The sequence below is a fragment of the Schistocerca piceifrons genome, chromosome 3, assembly GCF_021461385.2.
Source record: "Schistocerca piceifrons isolate TAMUIC-IGC-003096 chromosome 3, iqSchPice1.1, whole genome shotgun sequence".
Taxonomy (NCBI): domain Eukaryota; kingdom Metazoa; phylum Arthropoda; class Insecta; order Orthoptera; family Acrididae; genus Schistocerca; species Schistocerca piceifrons.
In genome coordinates, this window is record NC_060140.1 from 682,282,125 (window position 1) to 682,301,427 (window position 19,303).

A 19,303-nucleotide genomic window follows, 5' to 3' on the forward strand; every position below is an offset into this window, starting at 1 on the left:
AGACAGGAATCCCCAACAGTGATCTGACACGCAGAAACCCCTCTGTGCTGAAAACCTGATCTTATATGATACAGAAACAGGCATCACTGGCAAGGGGTGGGATGGCAAGGGGAGGGAGGGCCTTCCAGAACAGGCCCCACTCTATGCAGCCGCAGCTGGTTGAAATGATGGGACATCCACCCATCAGGAGTGTGGACGACACACAACTGCTGGCCCCGGCGATGATCAATGACAGCAGGAACCCAATTCAGCCAACGGACGAAACCACAAGCCCAAACAGGCGCACCCAGCTGGAACCACTGCAGAGCCGGCAATGCCAGTGGGCACTGTGTCAGATGCAGCAAGTGAAGGAGTGTCTGTGGTTGGCATCCTTGTAGCAGCTCCACCGAGCTCTTGTCCCCACAAGAGTGAAATGGTATGAATTCAGAAAAAATGGTCTACAGCAGCTTCAGCGAGCTGCCAGATACATGCTATTGCATTTGAGTTTTACACATCCGAGCCATGCGTTCAGACTCACCATTAGATTCAGGTTGAAAAGGGAGAGCTGTGAGATGGCGAACACCAATACTCTGACAAAACGATGCAAATTCTCTAGAAACAAATTGGGAGTCATTATCAGTAACCACGGCATATGGAAGTCCTTCAATTGTAAAACTGTTAGGCAGGGCCAAAATAGTGTCTACAGTAGACATGGACAGACAATGTGCCATATAGGGAAGCTTCACTTAGGTGTCCACTACAATGAGTCAACACTGATTTAGGAAGGGCCAAGCAAAATTGACACGTAAATACTTCAACTGGCACTGCGGAGTTGGCCAATGGTAAAATGACAACCGTGAGGCTGCCTGTTGCTGAACATAGTGAGTCAAGCGGGAGTAAGCTGTGTAATGCCCCATCTGCACCCAGCCAACACACATGCCAGCAAGCTGAAGCTCTGGTACGAGAGGTCCTCCAATGACCAACATGCAGAAGCTGCTGTACACTGCAGTGTAAGGGAAGTGGGAATCAACAACACAGGGAGCAGTGTCCTCGTAGCTAATAAAAGAACCCGTCAAACACAGAAAGGCAGTGCTGGAGGGAGAAGTAATTATGCAAGGGATCCGAGGCATGGCCCAGGGGTTTTTACAGCCAACCAAGCTGCACAAAAGAGAGGAACCACTAAGTACAAGATTCGCAGCAAAGCCAATCCTATCGTTGCACAAGTGATGGGAAAACAATTGACCCCATTTTGTTTCTCAAGATGTAAATTGAAACAAAGCAACTTGTCCTGATCGAACACTGGGTCCAGGTCAATTGGAAGGCGAGATAAGGCATCAGCACTGGCGTGTTGCACTGTCGACCGATAATGGATCTGATAATGATAACAAGAGAGGACGAGAGCCCACTGCTGCAAATGATGCACTGCCTTGTCCGGCACTGAAGCCGAAGGGTTGAAAAGAGCAACCAACAGCTTGCGATCTGTGATTAAATGGAACTTAGAACCATAAAAGAAAACATGAAATTTCTAAAGGGTAAACACAATCGCTAAAGCCCCCTTTTCAATCTGAGAATACCACTGCTGAGCAGGATTTAAAATTTTAGCATTAGTTGTACGCCAACACCGCACCGAGACTGTACTGAGAGGCATCTGTAGCCCGAGACTGTGCTGAGAGGCATCTGTAGCCAATACCAGGTTCTGACATAGTTGCAAAGTAGCCAAGCATGGGACAGATTGAAGCTTAGATTTAAGCAAAGGGAATGCTTGGTAACAAGCTGGGGACCTGAAAATGGCACAGTTTTATGCAAAATCACATTCAATGGCTGAACAGCCATGGATTCTCCTGGTAAAAACTTATGGTAGTACATGAATTTACCTAAAAATGCCTGCATTTCCTACAGGAGGTTGGCCACGGCAGAAATTAGGTACTCAACTGAAGGCTGAAAAAAACTGAGATTTGTCAAGATTGCACTTGTGACCTGCAGACTGGAAAACAGAAAACAACAATCAGAGATTTTGAAGGTGGCTTTTGCTGGAAGAACCAGAAATGACAATATCATCGAGGTAATTGATGCTGTCAGGCACACAAGCTGTGAGCTGTTCTAAAAAATGGTGAAAAATTTCTGGCATGCTAGCGACACCAAAAGCCAAGCATTGATACTGGTACAGGCCGAAAGATGTATTGACAACGAGAAGGTGCCTAGTGGCGTCATCCAAGGGGAATTGGATGTATATTTTTGACAAATCAATCTTCGAAAAGTAGTGGCCCCCTTGCAAATTTGCGAGCAACTCGTCAGGGCAGCACAAAGCATGTGTATTGATCAACAACTGTACATTAATCGTGACACTGAAGTCGCTGCAGAGATGAAGCTTACCCATCAGCTTCTTAACAATGACCAGTGGTGTAGTTATTCACTGAAATAAATAGGCTGAATGACATCAAGTAATGTCCAATGGTCTAATTCGGCATTGACAGAGTCATGCACATGACAGGCAACTGTCGTGCCGGAAACAAAAAAAACACTGGAGGACTGTTTCATGGTAATGCGGGCCTGAAAACCAGTAGCATAACCTAGCTCAGGGGAAAACAGAGATGAAAACTCAGAGGAGAGGGACTCCAGTTGCTGATACGGAATGTGATATGACATTAAATTTACCTCATTGGCAATGGAAAAACCGAAAGCGTCAAATGTGTCCAACACCAACAGGTCTGGGAATGAACAACAACAAGGAAGGTGAGAGGGCAAACAATAGATCTGTAAGAGACAGGAGTAGACAACTGCCATTTATTGTAGCTAATCAACTTCAATGAAACCTGTGTGAGGGGAGGGGAGCCCAAATCCACATATGTTTGTTTGTATATTTGTCCACTTGAATTTTTAGCTGTTTATGAAACACACGCAAGTCAATAAACAATTTTCTGGGAAACATTGTAGAGATACAGTTAATGTCCAACGGTGCTACTGTGTCCGCCATGTTTGAAGAGGAGTTACACACTGATATGCAATGTGACCTTTCTTATGCCACTTGTTGCAAACTGCCGAGCACTTAGGGCATACAGTATGCTCATGTTGGATGAAGCTGTATGAGCAAGACGAAATGGGGGACCGCACTCACTGTTGTTGTGACTGTACCGACACTAAGCCATGCAACACTGAGTTGAAGATTGCACTGCTGTAACGGCTTCCCCATCACCCTGAACACGCGCAGCGTGCCCCACAGGGGTTGACTAAGCAACTTCCAATACTTCCCCCATGCAGCAATCTGATCGTCTGCAGGCCGTGACACTTCAAAGGACTGTGCTATATTGAGCACATCCGCAAGCATCAGATTCTCATACAGAAGTGCTTTTCATGGACTTCCCTATTGGGGGTCAGACAATTAATAATATCACACACCACATGATCAGCATAGGATTTGTGACGGGTGCTAGTGACAAATTTACAACAATGGTTAAATCCATCAATTCTGTATCTCAGGCTTTGTAAGATTGGTTTGGGCATTTCTGACAACGGTAAAATTCTACTCACATCACAATGATATGCGTTCTGTCACAGTAATAGGTTGAGAGAAGATTGTACATGTCATAAAATGATAAGCTGGCTGATTCTTGCAAAGGCCCAAGTTGGCACAACTGATACACGCACAGCGAAACACAGGAAAGAAAGAAAGCCATACACAGGTTTGCATCGCCCACGCAAAACACCTGGAAATGTTGACACAACTGTGCCTCATATGAGTCTCAATCTTCAGTTGATTCATCATATGCCAGAAACGATGACAGTTGCACTAGCAGGAGACTAATCTGCCATTAATACACAGATGCCACTTGATTGAGAGCAGTAATGTGGGCCTGCTGTTGTTCAGCAAAAGGTTGCTGCTGGGCAATGAGACATTGGAGTATTTCTTCCATCGAGAAGTTTGTCAGGTGGCTTAGCACTGACACTAACATGCAGAGAAAACGTAATCTTCACTCGTCAACAAGTTTGTTGCAGCGAGAACGAACACGATGTATGGAATATAGTACTTTATAGAGCAACATACAATATACAGATTGTACATAGCACTGAACACACTGATTTTACAAAAGTAATACAGCATAAAGAACAGACCAAGCAATTGTTTGCAATCGTTTAAATAATCCTGTTTCTTTGGCATCTCACCAGAGGGCGTCAGGGGATTGATCCCCCAGGTGGCCTTGATAAGTGGACATGCGAACCACATGCATGCTCTCTGAAATCAGGCGCATCATGAGTGAAGGTACATCATATGTGTATTACACTCCATTTGTAACCATTTTCTAAAACATAAATTCCAAAATAAGATATCACTGTGAATAAGTTTTACGACAGCAGGAGCAGCATGATACGTTGGGATGCCAAAGGCATCATGACTCATATGGAGCATTTTAGCAATTTTTCGAAGTATCTGAATTTTATTTCGGGGGCGGGGGGGGGGGGGGGGGGGGGGGGGCGGAGTTTGCATGTTATCAGCATAAAAAGACACAATTAACAATTTAAGGAAATTTCCATAGAAACAGTCAAATATGTGTGGGTGTGGGCGCGCGCGTACATGCGAAACACAATCTGAAAATATCTTTACAGCGTTTCTTACCTAATTTATTTTGCCTGGTAGTACTCTTAATGCATCTTATTTGTTCTTTTGATTGAATGTCTTACAAATAACTGAAGATAACAGGCACTGATTTCAATGAAAGTATATGACAGCCATCAACCATCCAAATGAAAAACTTTTCTTTTTGAGTAGAGTTTTACACTATGCAACCAACTGCAATTAGCCAAAGAGGCGTTATTAATCTATGTTCACAGCCACAAGGTTTATTTCCATCTATTACAACACAAATAAGGTGAAATAGTTGTGCGATATTCACAGCCAACTCAAGACTACAAACTAAATGAATGTACTAGGCCTGTCGGTAAAATATATTCTCCTTCCTCATGTAGGGTAGGACTGGTGGAGGAAGATTAGGCAAGCAGTAAGGCGGCTGGGGGTGAGGGGAGATAGCTATTATGATGCTGTTACACTGTTCCTCATTCGTCTACGGCAGCTGTTTAAAACCTGTTTTGGCATTAAACTGTTCCTCGTTCGTCTACGGCAGCTGTTTAAAACGTTTTTTGGCATTAAGGATTCTGACAAATGTAAAATCCATTCACAATAAACATTTTAATAACAAAAACCTCTCAAAGGTTTTAACATTTCTTATAAAAAGTGTGTTGTATGCAAAGAAGATGTGATGATAAAGTTGCAGTAGGTTAGCAGACACTGCATTAGGACAGCAGTGAATGGAGAGAGGATATACTGGTTCACAAAAAATAAAGACTGCAAAATTCTAGAAGTCAAAAAGATTATTACTGCTGGTTTCTGATATGCTAATGGAATCTTGGTTGTGGATAACATGGAACAATAATCAATTCTGAAACCCACTGAGAGAGATTAAGATAACTGAGATGAGTAATGTAAAACAGGCTTTGTACTCTGTGGTTGACTAGTCGTATCATGTTCTTGTGTTCTTGCATGACAATACTCACATCTTAGCAAAGCAAGCTCGGAGCCATTCCCATTTTGTTTTGTTATTTTCTTCCTTAAATGATAACTTTTTTTTTACTTTCTTAACCATAATTAGTGTTAGTGAGAGAAGTGCCATAAGATAAAGCTGTCATCCTGTAATGCCAAGCATAAGACCAGGCCCAACTTTGCTAAATTACATTAATCAGAATAATTTACTAATTAATTTGAACAATTTCAAGTAACCAGTCTTGCTACAGTTAAGTTTGACTAACTAACAGTAATTATTTCCTATTCCAGTCACATTGTTGACATGTAAACAGGTGTAATTACTACATTACTGATAAAATTAGAAAAATTAACCCATAGGAATCCTTAAAACATTCATGTAGCTAATTTCCAAAACATGGTAGGAACATCAGCACTTTATTAATTTCAGGCTAATTAGTAATTTTATGTGTGGTATTGTTTATTTAGCTATTTTTGCAGTTTCATCATCAAGAAGGCTTCTTTCAGTCGAAACTCTTATTGTAACATACACCCCGTTTACTGGGGGTTCCCAAAACTAGATTTTGTAAAACAATTTCCCAATACCACTTCTGGGTGGTCATGTAAACACTTGAAAATTGATTCTGAAAACCCACTTCTGGTTGCCAGTTTTCCAATTCCGCAGTTAATTTTCACTGCCATGTAAATGCAACTGGTTTTGAAACTTGCTTGGGCCGCCAGGTTTGTTTTGTTTTTAAAAATTTTTGGCTAATATGGGCGGAGTGGCTTTTTGTACAATGAAGGATAAGTAAAAGCATTAGACTGAAGCACCTCTTCTAACTGAAAAGAAACAGCGGTTGTAGTGACTAAATCAGAAACGGTAACAGCTATTTTCCAGGTGTTTTATTGAACTGTCTTAGCAAATAGTGGTAAAGTTCAAAATAAAACCCATTTTTCTGCACTATTCAATTAATTTGAGACATAAAATTTTAATTGTAAATTATCGAAGTTACATGTTTAGCAATATGAAACTGTAGTAGCCACTTTTTCAAAACTGTACAAGCACTGGGCCTGAAGTCATTTGGGAAATGAGTTTGTTCTGACATTTCGAGAGTGGAATCAGTGTCAATCAGAACCATAAAAATGTGATGGTGTGCTGATGTACTGTTGTGAATAAGAAGATGGACACAGAAGTTGGACAATTAACAATGATTATGGATTACTATTAATAAAAAAAGTGGCACATGTATTGTTCATCAGAGAGAGACTGTTGATGGTTGGTTAGGTTATACTGCACAGTGACTCCTGTTGAATAATTAGAAGGTGCAGTATATGCATACCTGGTAAATGAGATTTAATTACATGATTAAGACATGGACTGACCGTAACTAATTCAGTGAGGGGGTCTGAAGTTTATGGAAGGAAAACCAAATTTGTGTGTGTTGACCATTATTCGCTGTAGATAATGCTCTACCCTCACTTATTTACAGCCAATTTCCTGTCGTGATCGCTGCCACCGATGAACTACAAGCTGACATACAGCCAGGTATGTCTCAACACCCTTCATGAGAAACGTGAACAGATTATATATTAACTTCCAGCCAATAAATATTGACTTTGTGTCCTCAGAGTCTTTCACGGCGGCAGGTCTAAATAAGATCTTCTTGGGTTTGAAGCCACATTAATTCAAATAAAATTTTTGAGTTTTCCATGGCTATCTCTGCCATCATCACCACGAGTAAAACTACAGACTGCCAGGGCTGGCAAGGAAAATATGTCAAGCCTGACAGTTAGTGGTTCTACTCCTGATGATAATGGCAGAGATAGCCATCGAGCTCAAAAATTTTATTCCAAGTGATGTGGCTTAAAAACTGAGAAGAATTTATTCAACCCTGGCTTTACTACACAAGATTTCAATTCTTCATGCACAAAAAGATAGGTTTGTTTCCCAAAACTGATTCCAACAAATAACTTTCAGACATTCTCAGAGCCTGGCTGTGACCATTTAATAGACACAATAAATGCTTAAATCTGAGTAGTGTTTATGTGTAAATACAATAAAATAAAAGCATAGATGCAAGCTTTTCAAATAAATTTTCTTTTTAAGTATTTCAGTATTTTATTTATAGCCTAATGGATGTTATTTTATAGATAGCATTCACATAAGCATATTTAGCACTACTCTTGTACCCACAGCTATCAAATACTTAGCACAAGGCTATCAAAATTTAAATTGGATAAGTAACTTTTGTACAGACTATAACCACACATTTCTTTATATCTATCACATACAACAAAGAGATGTAAAAGGGAATGATGTAATTACCTAACCAGTGTTTCACTGGTCGCAGCAAAATACGGCCCCGTGAGCTTGTTTTCACATTTCCTTGTTGCTGGTTATTCAAGTGTGAAGATTCACCTCTTGTAGCAGATGTACCTATTCAACAAAGATCAGTTCTACATGATGCTATTTTATACTATTGTATTATTACTTAACTATGAGTTTAATTTTTGTAAAAATTACTTTATGAATGAAACTCATAAATTATTTCAGATGTATAACAAACAATTCTGAAAAATAAGAATAGCACACCTTTAATAAATATATAAATAAATAAATAAAATAAATATAATAAATAAATAAATATAATAAATATATAAATATAAGGATATAAAATGTAGACTGGCAATGACAAGGAAAGTGTTTCTTAAGAAGAGAAATTTGTTAACATCGAGTATAGATTTAAGTGTCAGGAAGTCGTTTCTGAAAGTATTTGTATGGAGTGTAGCCATGTATGGAAGTGAAACATGGACGATAAATAGTTAGGACAAGAAGAGAATAGAAGCTTTCGAAATGTGGTGCTACAGAAGAATGCTGAAGATTAGATGGGTAGATCACATAACTAATGAGGAGGTATTGAATAAAATTGGGGAGAAGAGGAGTTTGTGGCACAACTTGACTAGAAAAAGGGATCAGTTGGTAGGACATGTCCTGAGGCATCAAGGGATCACAAATTTAGCATTGGAGGGCAGCGTGGAGGGTAAAAATCATAGAGGGAGACCAAGAGATGAATACACTAAGCAGATTCAGAAGGATGTAGGTTGCAGTGGGTACTGCGAGATGAAGGAGCTTGCACAGGATAGATTAGCATGGAGAGCTGCATCAAACCAGTCTCAGGACTAAAGACCACAACAACAACCTTTAATGTCCAAAACAAAAGAGGAGCATCTATTCATAAATGCCCCTCAAGAATATGGTTGATGGATTCAAAGTAAGTAAGTAAGTAAGTAATTGAGAGACCAGCTTTCAGACACACCAAAAACTATTTACAGGAGGAAAAGGGAAGATAAGAACAAACGAAAGATGCACATGCACTGGAGGAAAGAGACAGTCAGCCCACACAATGGACTTGAGGAGGCACAACATGTACAGAACTGTCAAAAGAATGGTTATGTTTTCAGGGTCAGAAATATTTACTTCATATTTTATGCATTGTGGCAGGTAACAGTTTTTATAGTGATCAACACTTGATATTCAATTACTTACCTTAGAGGTACACTGCAGATAGCAAAAAACATGTTGTGGAACACAATAAGAAAGTATTGTATATCTTAATAGCTACTAGGGCATTCTGTTACAAAATTGGTGCTAAAAACAAGCTTTGTAGGTGCCAATTCTAGACAGCATTTTATCATAGAAGACATATTATTGGGACAGGAAAATTCCAACAAGATAATACTGTGAAATTACCACTTTTTTGAAAAATAATATGATATCGGCAATTTTCACGAGTGATAAATTTTGTAATTTAGCCATGTAAAAATGTTATAAATCTGAGGACAACAGTTTACAAATATTTGTAACTGTTAGTTGCTGAATGTTAAGACTGCGTTTGACTATTAATCTCCTCAAGGTTGAGGCTCATATATATCAATACACTGACAGTTCATTTCCTGTGTAATGAACTCTGATGTGACAGTGAAAATAGCACCGAAATACGTAACACAAAATTTGTCAAATGACACAAAATTTGCCAAAATAACATCTAACACCAAATTTATCTAACAAAAAACTGGTAAAAAAACAACACCAAATTCGGTAAAAATAAATAAAAACCACCGAATTTGGTAAGAAAAAACACTGAGTTTGGTGAAAATAGTATTAATTTTGGCAAAAAAACACCAGAAATTAAAAAAAATAATTGGCAAACAGTAATCAAATGAGGAATAAAAAAATTTCAACCCCTGGCTTCGCAGAAAATGATACCAGATGTAGCAGAAATGATTCTAAATTTGACAAAAAGAATTACACAAAATTTGGTGAAAAAGACAAAAATGGGCAAAACTGACAAAAATGATACAAAATTTGGCAAAAAAGACACTAAGTTAGGCAAAAAAGATCACTGCTTAGGCAACTAATACAATGATTAAACTCTTCAAAGAACTGTTTGACTGTAGTCACAAGGACGAGGCCCACAGAACTTTAAGTTGTCATCTTTCTTCAATTCCCCAAGAAGAGACCAAAAAGAAACAATTTGGAAATATTTTGTATTTCAGCTACACATAAACTTCATCACCAGATTTTTCTTTTGATAGAGAAAAAGGGGGGGGGGGGGGGAGGGAGGGTAGGATAGAGATAGATAGAGATAGACAGATAGATAGATAGATAGATAGATAGACAGAGAAACTGAATACTCTAATATGCCACACTACCAATCTTAAAGGTGTACAAGCTGCTAATGGTGTAAATTGTGTAAAAAGTGCTTATAGGAATTGTGATCATCTTATGAATATATAGACAAGGACAGTCATCGCAGAAACAGCAAAGCAGAATAGTGAAACAGAAAGCAATAACTGTAGTATAGAAATAAGAGAGATAATTTTCCAAACATAAAACACACATGAAAAGGTTGGCTGGATTTGGAGGAGGCTAAGAGGAGAGCATAGTGCACAATGGGGAGATTTGGGCAACAGTACCTCAGGACATGCTGTAAAGAAAGCTTTCACAGGTGCAGTTCTCAGACAATGTACACATTCAAAATGCCCACTTGGTGGACTACCCAGCAGTCACATGAAAACAATTCTATTACAGCACACATCCCGCAGTAGTGTCACTATATGGGACTAGTACTCACTTGATGGCCATTTGTCCTTAATGAAAGTTTAGCAGCTGTTCTGCTGGTACATAAAGGTGAACACTGGCTTAAGTCAGCTGACGTGTGACAAGCTACCAGTCCCAATTCAATGACTCGCACTGGCACATGGCCTACCCAGTGAATTGCAGAGGCTGACAATTAAAACCTAGTTTTTATTGTGAGCAGGCAGTAGTACATAGGATGGGCCCACTGTCACAATATCATCGACTTGGCTGAGAAGTTACCGTTTAGAATGATTCAGATTGACAAGTAGTTCACTTCTATGATGTCTTCCGCATGAATCGATTATTTTTCTTATGAGCCAAGTCTATGGAAGAAATGTGATAAATGAAAGCAGTGGTTTGAGTCACTGGATATTTGTGTCCCGATTTATTTTCTGAAAACTTACATTTAATACAAATGGCACGGCTGTGAAGACAGGGAAAGTTTGATGTGGAAAGAATAACTGTCAAAGCGTAAATAATGTTGTTTGATAAGACAGAACAGCATGCACAGTAGTATGTACCAGTAAGAACATGGTCAAAATTAATGAGGGAGACTTGATGTTCAACAAAGAACCCCATGAATCCTACACTGAAAATGATTTCAGACAGCCTAGAAAATTTAGTAATTCATTTTCACTTATAGTGCTCCATGACTCCAGGAAGGCAAACAGTATGCGACATCCTCCCACCACCACCAACTCCAGTCCAGTCATAGGCATTTCCTATCCTGTCAAGGCAGGTCTGGCTGTGCAAGCAGTCAACTAAAAATTAAGCTGCAACCACAATACTGCTTTCTATGTGAGCACAGAGCATCCGCTGACAAGCTCTGGCCAAGAGATAGCTGGACCATCCAGTTGCTGAACGTGCTGCCCAGCACAACTTGCTTCACAGCCTGCACCACCTGGATCCTTTCTTCCACACCAGCTTTTCTGAATTGTGCATGTTGGAACTCTCTTTGCAATATATGTTATCCCCGTCCTCCACCTATCTTTCTCCTTCCCCACTCCCAACTCAGCACTACACAGCCCTGTATTTCACCAACTAGTGTTTTCACCTCCCCTCTACTTCTCTCCTTTTCACCCCCCCCCCCCTCCCCTCCCCCCACAGACACACACACACATCCCACCTCCTCCTGGAGACTATCCTGTCTCCACCACATCCAGGCAAATTCCCACAAGGAGCACTACACCTACCTCCACCCTTATCCTGCTATCCCTCCCCCTTCCTGTCCCAGCATCCTCCTTACCCACGACACCTACAGCCTGCTTTCCCATCATGTTGTACGCAGTCAGGCCTCAGCCTTTGTTAGCAAAATTCTTGAAAAGTTCTTGACCAATTTAATTTAAACTTTTGCATGAAACTGTAACGAAGATTTGGATGAGCAAAGGTTAGATATATTTTAATGTAAATAATATATATTTAATGTAGAAAGGGGAAATGTCATTAGCAAAAATCTTGAAAAGTTCTTGATTGATTTAAATCTTTACGTGATACTCTAATGAACATTCAGACAACAAAGGCTACATTTTTTTCTAAATGAAAATGTACAACATTTCTGTTAAAACCCATCAGAAGGATTAAAACACTGTACTGTGCTGTGAAAATGTGTGGTTTTGACTTCTATCTTGCAGTCAGTTTCAACTTCTATAGGAGTGCGTGTGAATCATTACACAACTTGTTTCTTCCTTATATATTATTTTTCCTTACATATATTTTCAAACAAATGCTGTGTACATAATAATATGCTGTTTTGCTTTTACCTCACCTTTGGTTTTACAGAAAACATAAATACAACTTTCCTGTCTTATCAGCTTGTGATTAGAATACTACAATGAATCTGAATTGTCCAAAACTTAGAAATCCTACCCATTGAAAAATTACAACTATTCAAAATACTGTCACTGAAGCTGTTATCCTCACAGATCTGGCATCTGGAGTGATGTCTCTCATAACCCATATGCCAATGGTTCTAACCGATTTACCTATTCATTTTAAGTGACTTCAGTTCCCAATGAAGGTTTCATTTGCAATAACAATAACCAAGGCTCACAATCAGAGAGGGCAGAGTGGTAAGAAGATGGCAGGAGAAGAGGGGCGATTGGACACAGGAAGGATGGGGAGGAGAATGACAGAGAGGGGAGAAGATATGAAGCACCGCACAGAGAGAGGAGGAGGAGGAGGAGATTGAGGAAAACTTGGTGACAGCCCCGGACTTGGAACAAGTCGCACCCATTCAGCCCCATCCACATCTATCCCTATGCTAACCAGAACAGTCGAGGGTAAAGTCTTTGGTCCACACCATGTAGTGCAGATTACATGGTCTTTGATTGTGCCTCTGTTTAATGAGCCAGTTTTACTGTGAGAGCCTTTACTTGTTCCTTGCTCTTTGTAGTGATGTGCGGAGTGAGCATTTGCTTGTTTGCCATGTTTTACAGTGTGAGCATTTGTTCGTTGCTTTTTGTAGTGTGTTGCAATGCCAAAATTTGCTTTTTGTAGTCTGTGTGTTTTAACACAATTGCTTGTATTAGCATATTAAAAATGAGTGCATTTAAGTGAGAAAGTTGTGGAAACGAATACAATTACTGCAAGGCTCTGAGACAGCAGTTTTCCAAAGCACACCCACAGCAGCTGAATGAAATCATACCTCATGTTACAAATAATGGACCTTCATGTTCCTACTAGTGCTATATATGCGACAAGTGTTTTACTTGGAAAAGAAGTTTAAAATGACACCAACAAAACATTCATGGCATAATGCAGCAACGGAAGAGGTTGAAGTGTGGAAGTGTACTTTTGAAGCCGAGTCTAAAAAGTGTTGGATTATCAAAATATCCACGGGTATGCTGCCGGTCTATAGTGTCCAACGGGCACAATATTTCGGCGATCATACATGTCGCCATCATCAGGTGAACTGACGGACTGAGCTCCTGTGAACGTGCCGGCACGGAGATCCGTACGCTATGGCTGCTCAGAGGGAACTGGGTTCAGTCGCGGCGGCGGCTGATTTAAATACCCTCCGCCCGCGGCGCGCTCCCTCCGCCGTCCGCGCCCCGCGCCACGGTCGCGCGGTGGAACAGATTGCGACGGCGTCTGAGATGTCATCGGTGTGATGGCTCTGTCCGCCGTGGTCGTCACAACTATACGTTTGTTCGATTTACTCTTGATTAACCCGATCGCCGGTTCCCAAGCATTGCTAAGATTATAGCCACAGTCACGGTTTATGAGGTCGTCATTGGTGCGAATTTCGATGGCCTCTCTAATAACGCTGTCCCAGTATCTCGACGTCTGTACCAGAATCCTCGTGCGGTCATACTCCATGGCGTGATTTTCCGACAAACAATGTTCAGCGACCGCCGACTTGCTCGGATAAATCAGTCGAGTGTGCCTCTGGTGTTCACGGCATCGATCCTCGACGGTATGCATCGTCTGACCAATATACGACTTGCCACATTGACACGGAATCTGGCACACGCCGGCCTTCCTCAAACCCAGGTCATCTTTGGCGCTCCCCACCAGTGCACGAGTTTTATTTGGAGGACAAAACACAGTTCCGAACCGGTGTTTCTTCAGAATGCGGGCGATTTTCCCCGAGAGTGCGCCTGTGTATGGAATAAATGCAGTGCCTACCTCCTCCCTCGTGACTTCATCCATCTCACCAGGTTGTGCTGCAGTGGTTGGGCGGAGAGCACGTTGAATCTGCCACTCTGAGTACCCATTTTTTTGAAATACAGTTCTCAGATGTTCCAATTCCTGGGTTAGACTCTCTGCGTCAGAGATAGTGCGCGCCCTATGTACTAGAGTTTTAAGTACCCCATTCCTCTGTGAAGGGTGGTGGCAGCTGTCTGAGTGCAAATACAGATCAGTGTGCGTAGTCTTCCGATACACCCCATGCCCTAGGGTGCCGTCAGCCCTTCTCTTGACCAAGACGTCAAGGAAAGGTAATTTACCCTCCGTTTCAGTCTCCATAGTGAATTGGAACATCCGAGAACTGTATTTCGAAAAATGGGTACTCAGAGTGGCAGATTCAACGTGCTCTCTGCCCAACCACTGCAGCACAACCTGGTGAGATGGATGAAGTCACGAGGGAGGAGGTAGGCACTGCATTTATTCCATACACAGGCGCACTCTCGGGGATAATCGCCCGCATTCTGAAGAAACACCGGGTCGGAACTGTGTTTTGTCCTCCAAATAAAACTCATGCACTGGTGGGGAGCGCCAAAGATGACCTGGGTTTGAGGAAGGAAGCGTGTACCAGATTCCGTGTCAATGTGGCAAGTCGTATATTGGTCAGATGATGCGTACCGTCGAGGATCGATGCTGTGAACACCAGAGGCACACTCGACTGATGTATCCGAGCAAGTCGGCGGTCGCTGAACATTGTTTGTCGGAAAATCACGCCATGGAGTATGACCGCACGAGGATTCTGGTACAGACGTCGAGATACTGGGACAGCGTTGTTAGAGAGGCCATCGAAATTCGCACCAATGACGACCTCATAAACCATGACTGTGGCTATAATCTTAGCAAGGCTTGGGAACCGGCGATCGGGTTAATCAAGAGTAAATCGAACAAACGTATAGTTGTTACGACCACGGCGGACAGAGCCATCACACCGACGTCATCTCAGACGCCGTCGCAATCTGTTCCACCGCGCGACCGTGGCGCGGGGCGCGGACGGCGGAGGGAGCGCGCCGCGGGCGGAGGGTATTTAAATCAGCCGCCGCCGCGACCGAACCCAGTTCCCTCTGAGCAGCCATAGCATACGGATCTCCGTGCCGGCACGTTCACAGGAGCTCAGTCCGTCAGTTCACCTGATGATGGCGACATGTATGATCGCCGAAATATTGTGCCCGTTGGACACTATAGACCGGCAGCATACCCGTGGATATTTTGATTATCAAATACGCCGGGAGAAACTCAAGAATCACAAGTGTTGGATTGATCATCTCCAATCTGCTCATCAAATATGTGTGAAATCTGAAGATCTGGAGTTCTCTAGTGAAGGTGAATTTTTAAACTGGAAAGAGGAAATGGAATGCTCTACACAATCCAGATTGATTAAAAACTGTGGCATTAAGTTTGTTGACACCTACTCAACCTGTATGTATGTTTGCCATCATTCAGGTCAGTTTATCTCCAAAGGTGAAGAGATAAGACACCTAAAAATGGTAGGTAGTAACAAAATTACCGTGCGGAGTTTACTGGTCTCCCATCGGGCACCTCCCCAGGTGGCAGATAGGGCAATGCTCACCAGATATGGGATAAAATACCTGGGGCGGACCAAAACTAGCAACTGCTGCCTTGTAGTATGATATTGGCTTATCAAAGGCTAAAGGAAGAAAACCTTGAGTAAAAATTACCTGGTCCTCTGGGTTGGTGGTTGTGCAGTGGGCCAGCTCCTCACTCACATAAAAACATAAAAATGCTAAAAAATCTAATAATATGCCTCGGAAAAATTGGAACTTTGGACGACGAACTGGCGATGAGAAACGGAAAATGATGTTTGGATGCTGGAATGTTCAAGGTATTTCCACTAAAATAAATTTACTACCTGCAGAACTTGACATGTTCAACATGGATGTTGTCGTACTCTCTGAAACAAAGAATAAAGGTCAAGGAGAAGAAGAATTGGATAATCATGTACATATCTGGAGTGGGGTATCAAAAGCAGTAAGAGCCAAAGCAGGAGTCTCCATTATGATAAAGAAACCATGGAAGAAAAGAATCACAAATTGGACATTCATCAATCAACGTATTATAACTGTTGAAATGACATTATTTGCTAGGGAACTTGTGATTATTGGCGTATATGCACCCACGAACGACACAAAAGATAAGGAGAAAGATACCTTCTGGGCCACCCTCAGGGATACTATTGAAAAAATCCCAAGAAGAAAGGAACTGATTATCAAGGGAGATCTGAATGGAAGGGTAGGAATTAGAGAATCTTGTAGAATAGTAGGAAAACATGGAGAGGACGAATATAATGACAATGGGGAACGATTGATTGCAATTTGTGAACAATTTGATCTAAAAATTACCAACACATTCTTCAAACATAAAGACATTCATAAATATACTTGGCAACAGAATACTAAAGAACTTCGTTCTATAATAGATTATATTATCACTAGGCAAACAAGTAGTTTCAAGGCAGTAGACGTCAGATCTTATAGAGGAGCCCAGTGTCGATCAGACCACTATCTAGTTAAAATGAAGTCTTTCTGGCCATGGAAGAATGCAAGGAATGATACAAGTAACATAAATAAAATGAAGCAGACTGAGAAAGATGAAAATTTACCTTTCAATATTGACAGCCTACAAAACGAAAGTATCAGAACACTCTTTGTGGCCAGGATGGAAAGGAAACTGGTTGAATCATTTGAAGGAAGTACAGAGGAAATATATGACTATATAAAAGCTAATGTGAAAATCATAGCAACAGAGGTGTTGGGTAAAAAAGATAGCAACCACAACCATGCAGCAGAGTGGTGGTCAGAGGAACTAGAGGTCTTCGTTAGAGAAAAACAAAATGCGTTCTTTCAGTGGCTGAATGATAAATCAGAAGAAACAAGATCAATATACAAGGAAAAGAAGAATGAAGTGATGAAAAAAATATGGATGGCAGAAAATGAAGCATGGGAAAGAACATGTGCCAAGGTGAATAGCAAATTAGGATTCGGGAGAGCAAAAGAAGTATGGTCAGTATTAAAAGGGCTTCAACAGGATACAAAAAGCAAAACTAAGCTCCAACTGATAACACAAAAGGAATGGGAAGAGTATTTCCAAAAATTATTAAATGAGGACAGAGAAGAATATCGAGAAGAAGGAACAGTGGAAGAAAAAGGACATGAAGATGATGAGATCCAGATTTTAGAAAGTGAAGTACTTCAGGCGTTGAGAACAGGAAAGAATGGTAAATCACCAGGACCAGGCAATATCAGTCTGGAGTGTCTGAAATATGGTGGTGACAAAATTGTGAAACTGATAACACAGCTGTTCAGCAGAATGATACATGGAGATTCAACACCAAAGAGATGAAGCTAGGTTACATTAATACAATATTTAAAAAAGGGGATTGCAAAATTTGTTCAAACTACCGAGGAATTTGTGTTACAAACACATTAATGAGAATTTTTACGAAAGTAATTAAAAACAAACTGGAAAAAAATTTTAGAACCCAAGAAGAACAATGTGGATTCACGGCGGGGAGATCATGTGTAGACCATATTTTCACATTACGACAGATTTTGGAGAAACATAGGGAAAAATCAAAAAATATAGGATTAATTTTCATAGATCTAGAAAAAGCGTTGATACTGTTCCAAGAAAATTACTTTGGAGAGCACTACATATGGCAAACATAAACCCTTCCTTGATTAAAAGAATACAGCAGATGTATAAAGATAATATTTGCCAAGTGAAAGTTGGCAATAAACTTTCACAGAAATTTAGAACAAGCAAAGGCCTTTTACAGGGCTGTCCCATGTCACCATCATTATTTAAAATCTATATAGATATTAGCCTTAGAACATGGTCTCGTAAATGTAATAGTATGGGATTAGAAATAAGAGATGGAGTTTACCTACATCATTTATTGTTTGCTGATGATCAAGTAGTCGTAGCACAAGGTGCGGAGGATGCTAACTATATGTGCCATCAACTAGCAGTAGCATACAAAACTTGGGGTTTGAAGATTAATTACCAAAAAACAGAATACTTGACTAATGATTCAGAGGAGCTATACATTGAAGGAAAGAAAATCAAAAAGATAAACACTTTCTGTTATTTGGGATCCATTTTAGAAATCAAGGGAAAATCAGAATCAGAAATCAATAAAAGAATTAGTAGCAGACGGAAGGTCATTGGGATGCTTAACTCAGTCTTATGCAGCAGGAATGTAATGAGCAGAACTAAAAAATTAATATACAAATGCATATCAGAGAGTGTGGTTCCGTATGGAACGGAGACCTGGACAATTAACATGAAGCAAATTAAAAAATTACAAGCTCTAGAAATGGCCTTTCGGAAAAGATCAGCAAGAATCTCCAGGAAAGAAAAGATAAGGAACACCAAAATAATAAGGAGAATGGAAATAAAAGAAATATATGACATAATGGATAGGAAGAAATTACAGTGATACGGGCATGTACGAGGAATGGAGAAAACCAGAATATCAAAATTGATACTGGAGTGCGAACCAGAGGGGAGAAGAAGAAGACGACGACCCATGACCACCTGGCTCCAAAATGTACAGCACACAATGAGGAGAATGGGCGCAGAGGAAGAGGACACACAAGATCGAAACACCTGGAGGAATATTTTGAAAATATAGTTTAAGAACGTTTATTGTTTGGATTGTAATTTCGAAGTAAATTATTATGTTGGAGATAAGCCTCTGTAATGAGGAAAAGCTCAAAATAATAATAAAATGGTAACAAAATTAATGGAAAATGCCCTGCAGAGATGAAACTCCTTTACCAGCAATGAAGGTGTTATGTTAATTTGAGTCGACTCATGTTGGCTTAAGTCTTTTGAATCTGACACCACATGAACGTGAGAGCATAACTGCAGCTATTACTGTAGGATGCAGCATGATGATCTGTTGTCTTTGTAGAAATCAGCCTCCTCTGTGGCACAAGTTTTCTTTTGTGACTCCTCTCTGGGCTAAT

The 19,303-nt window shown here is 40.6% G+C and overlaps 1 protein-coding gene across 5 annotated transcripts in view; it reads right to left on the bottom strand.

Annotated features, from left to right (window-relative positions):
* Positions 1 to 19,303, bottom strand: part of LOC124787781 — a 340,611-nt gene that overhangs the window by 83,670 nt on the left and 237,638 nt on the right. For all 5 annotated transcript variants that reach the window (XR_007016010.1, XM_047254678.1, XM_047254679.1 and 2 more), the window contains one exon: positions 7,818 to 7,928. Coding sequence is in view for 4 of the 5 variants with exons in the window: in XM_047254678.1 (XP_047110634.1) it covers positions 7,818 to 7,928 (111 nt within the window). In the remaining variant the exon portion in view is untranslated. The remainder of the gene's footprint in view (positions 1 to 7,817; positions 7,929 to 19,303) is intronic.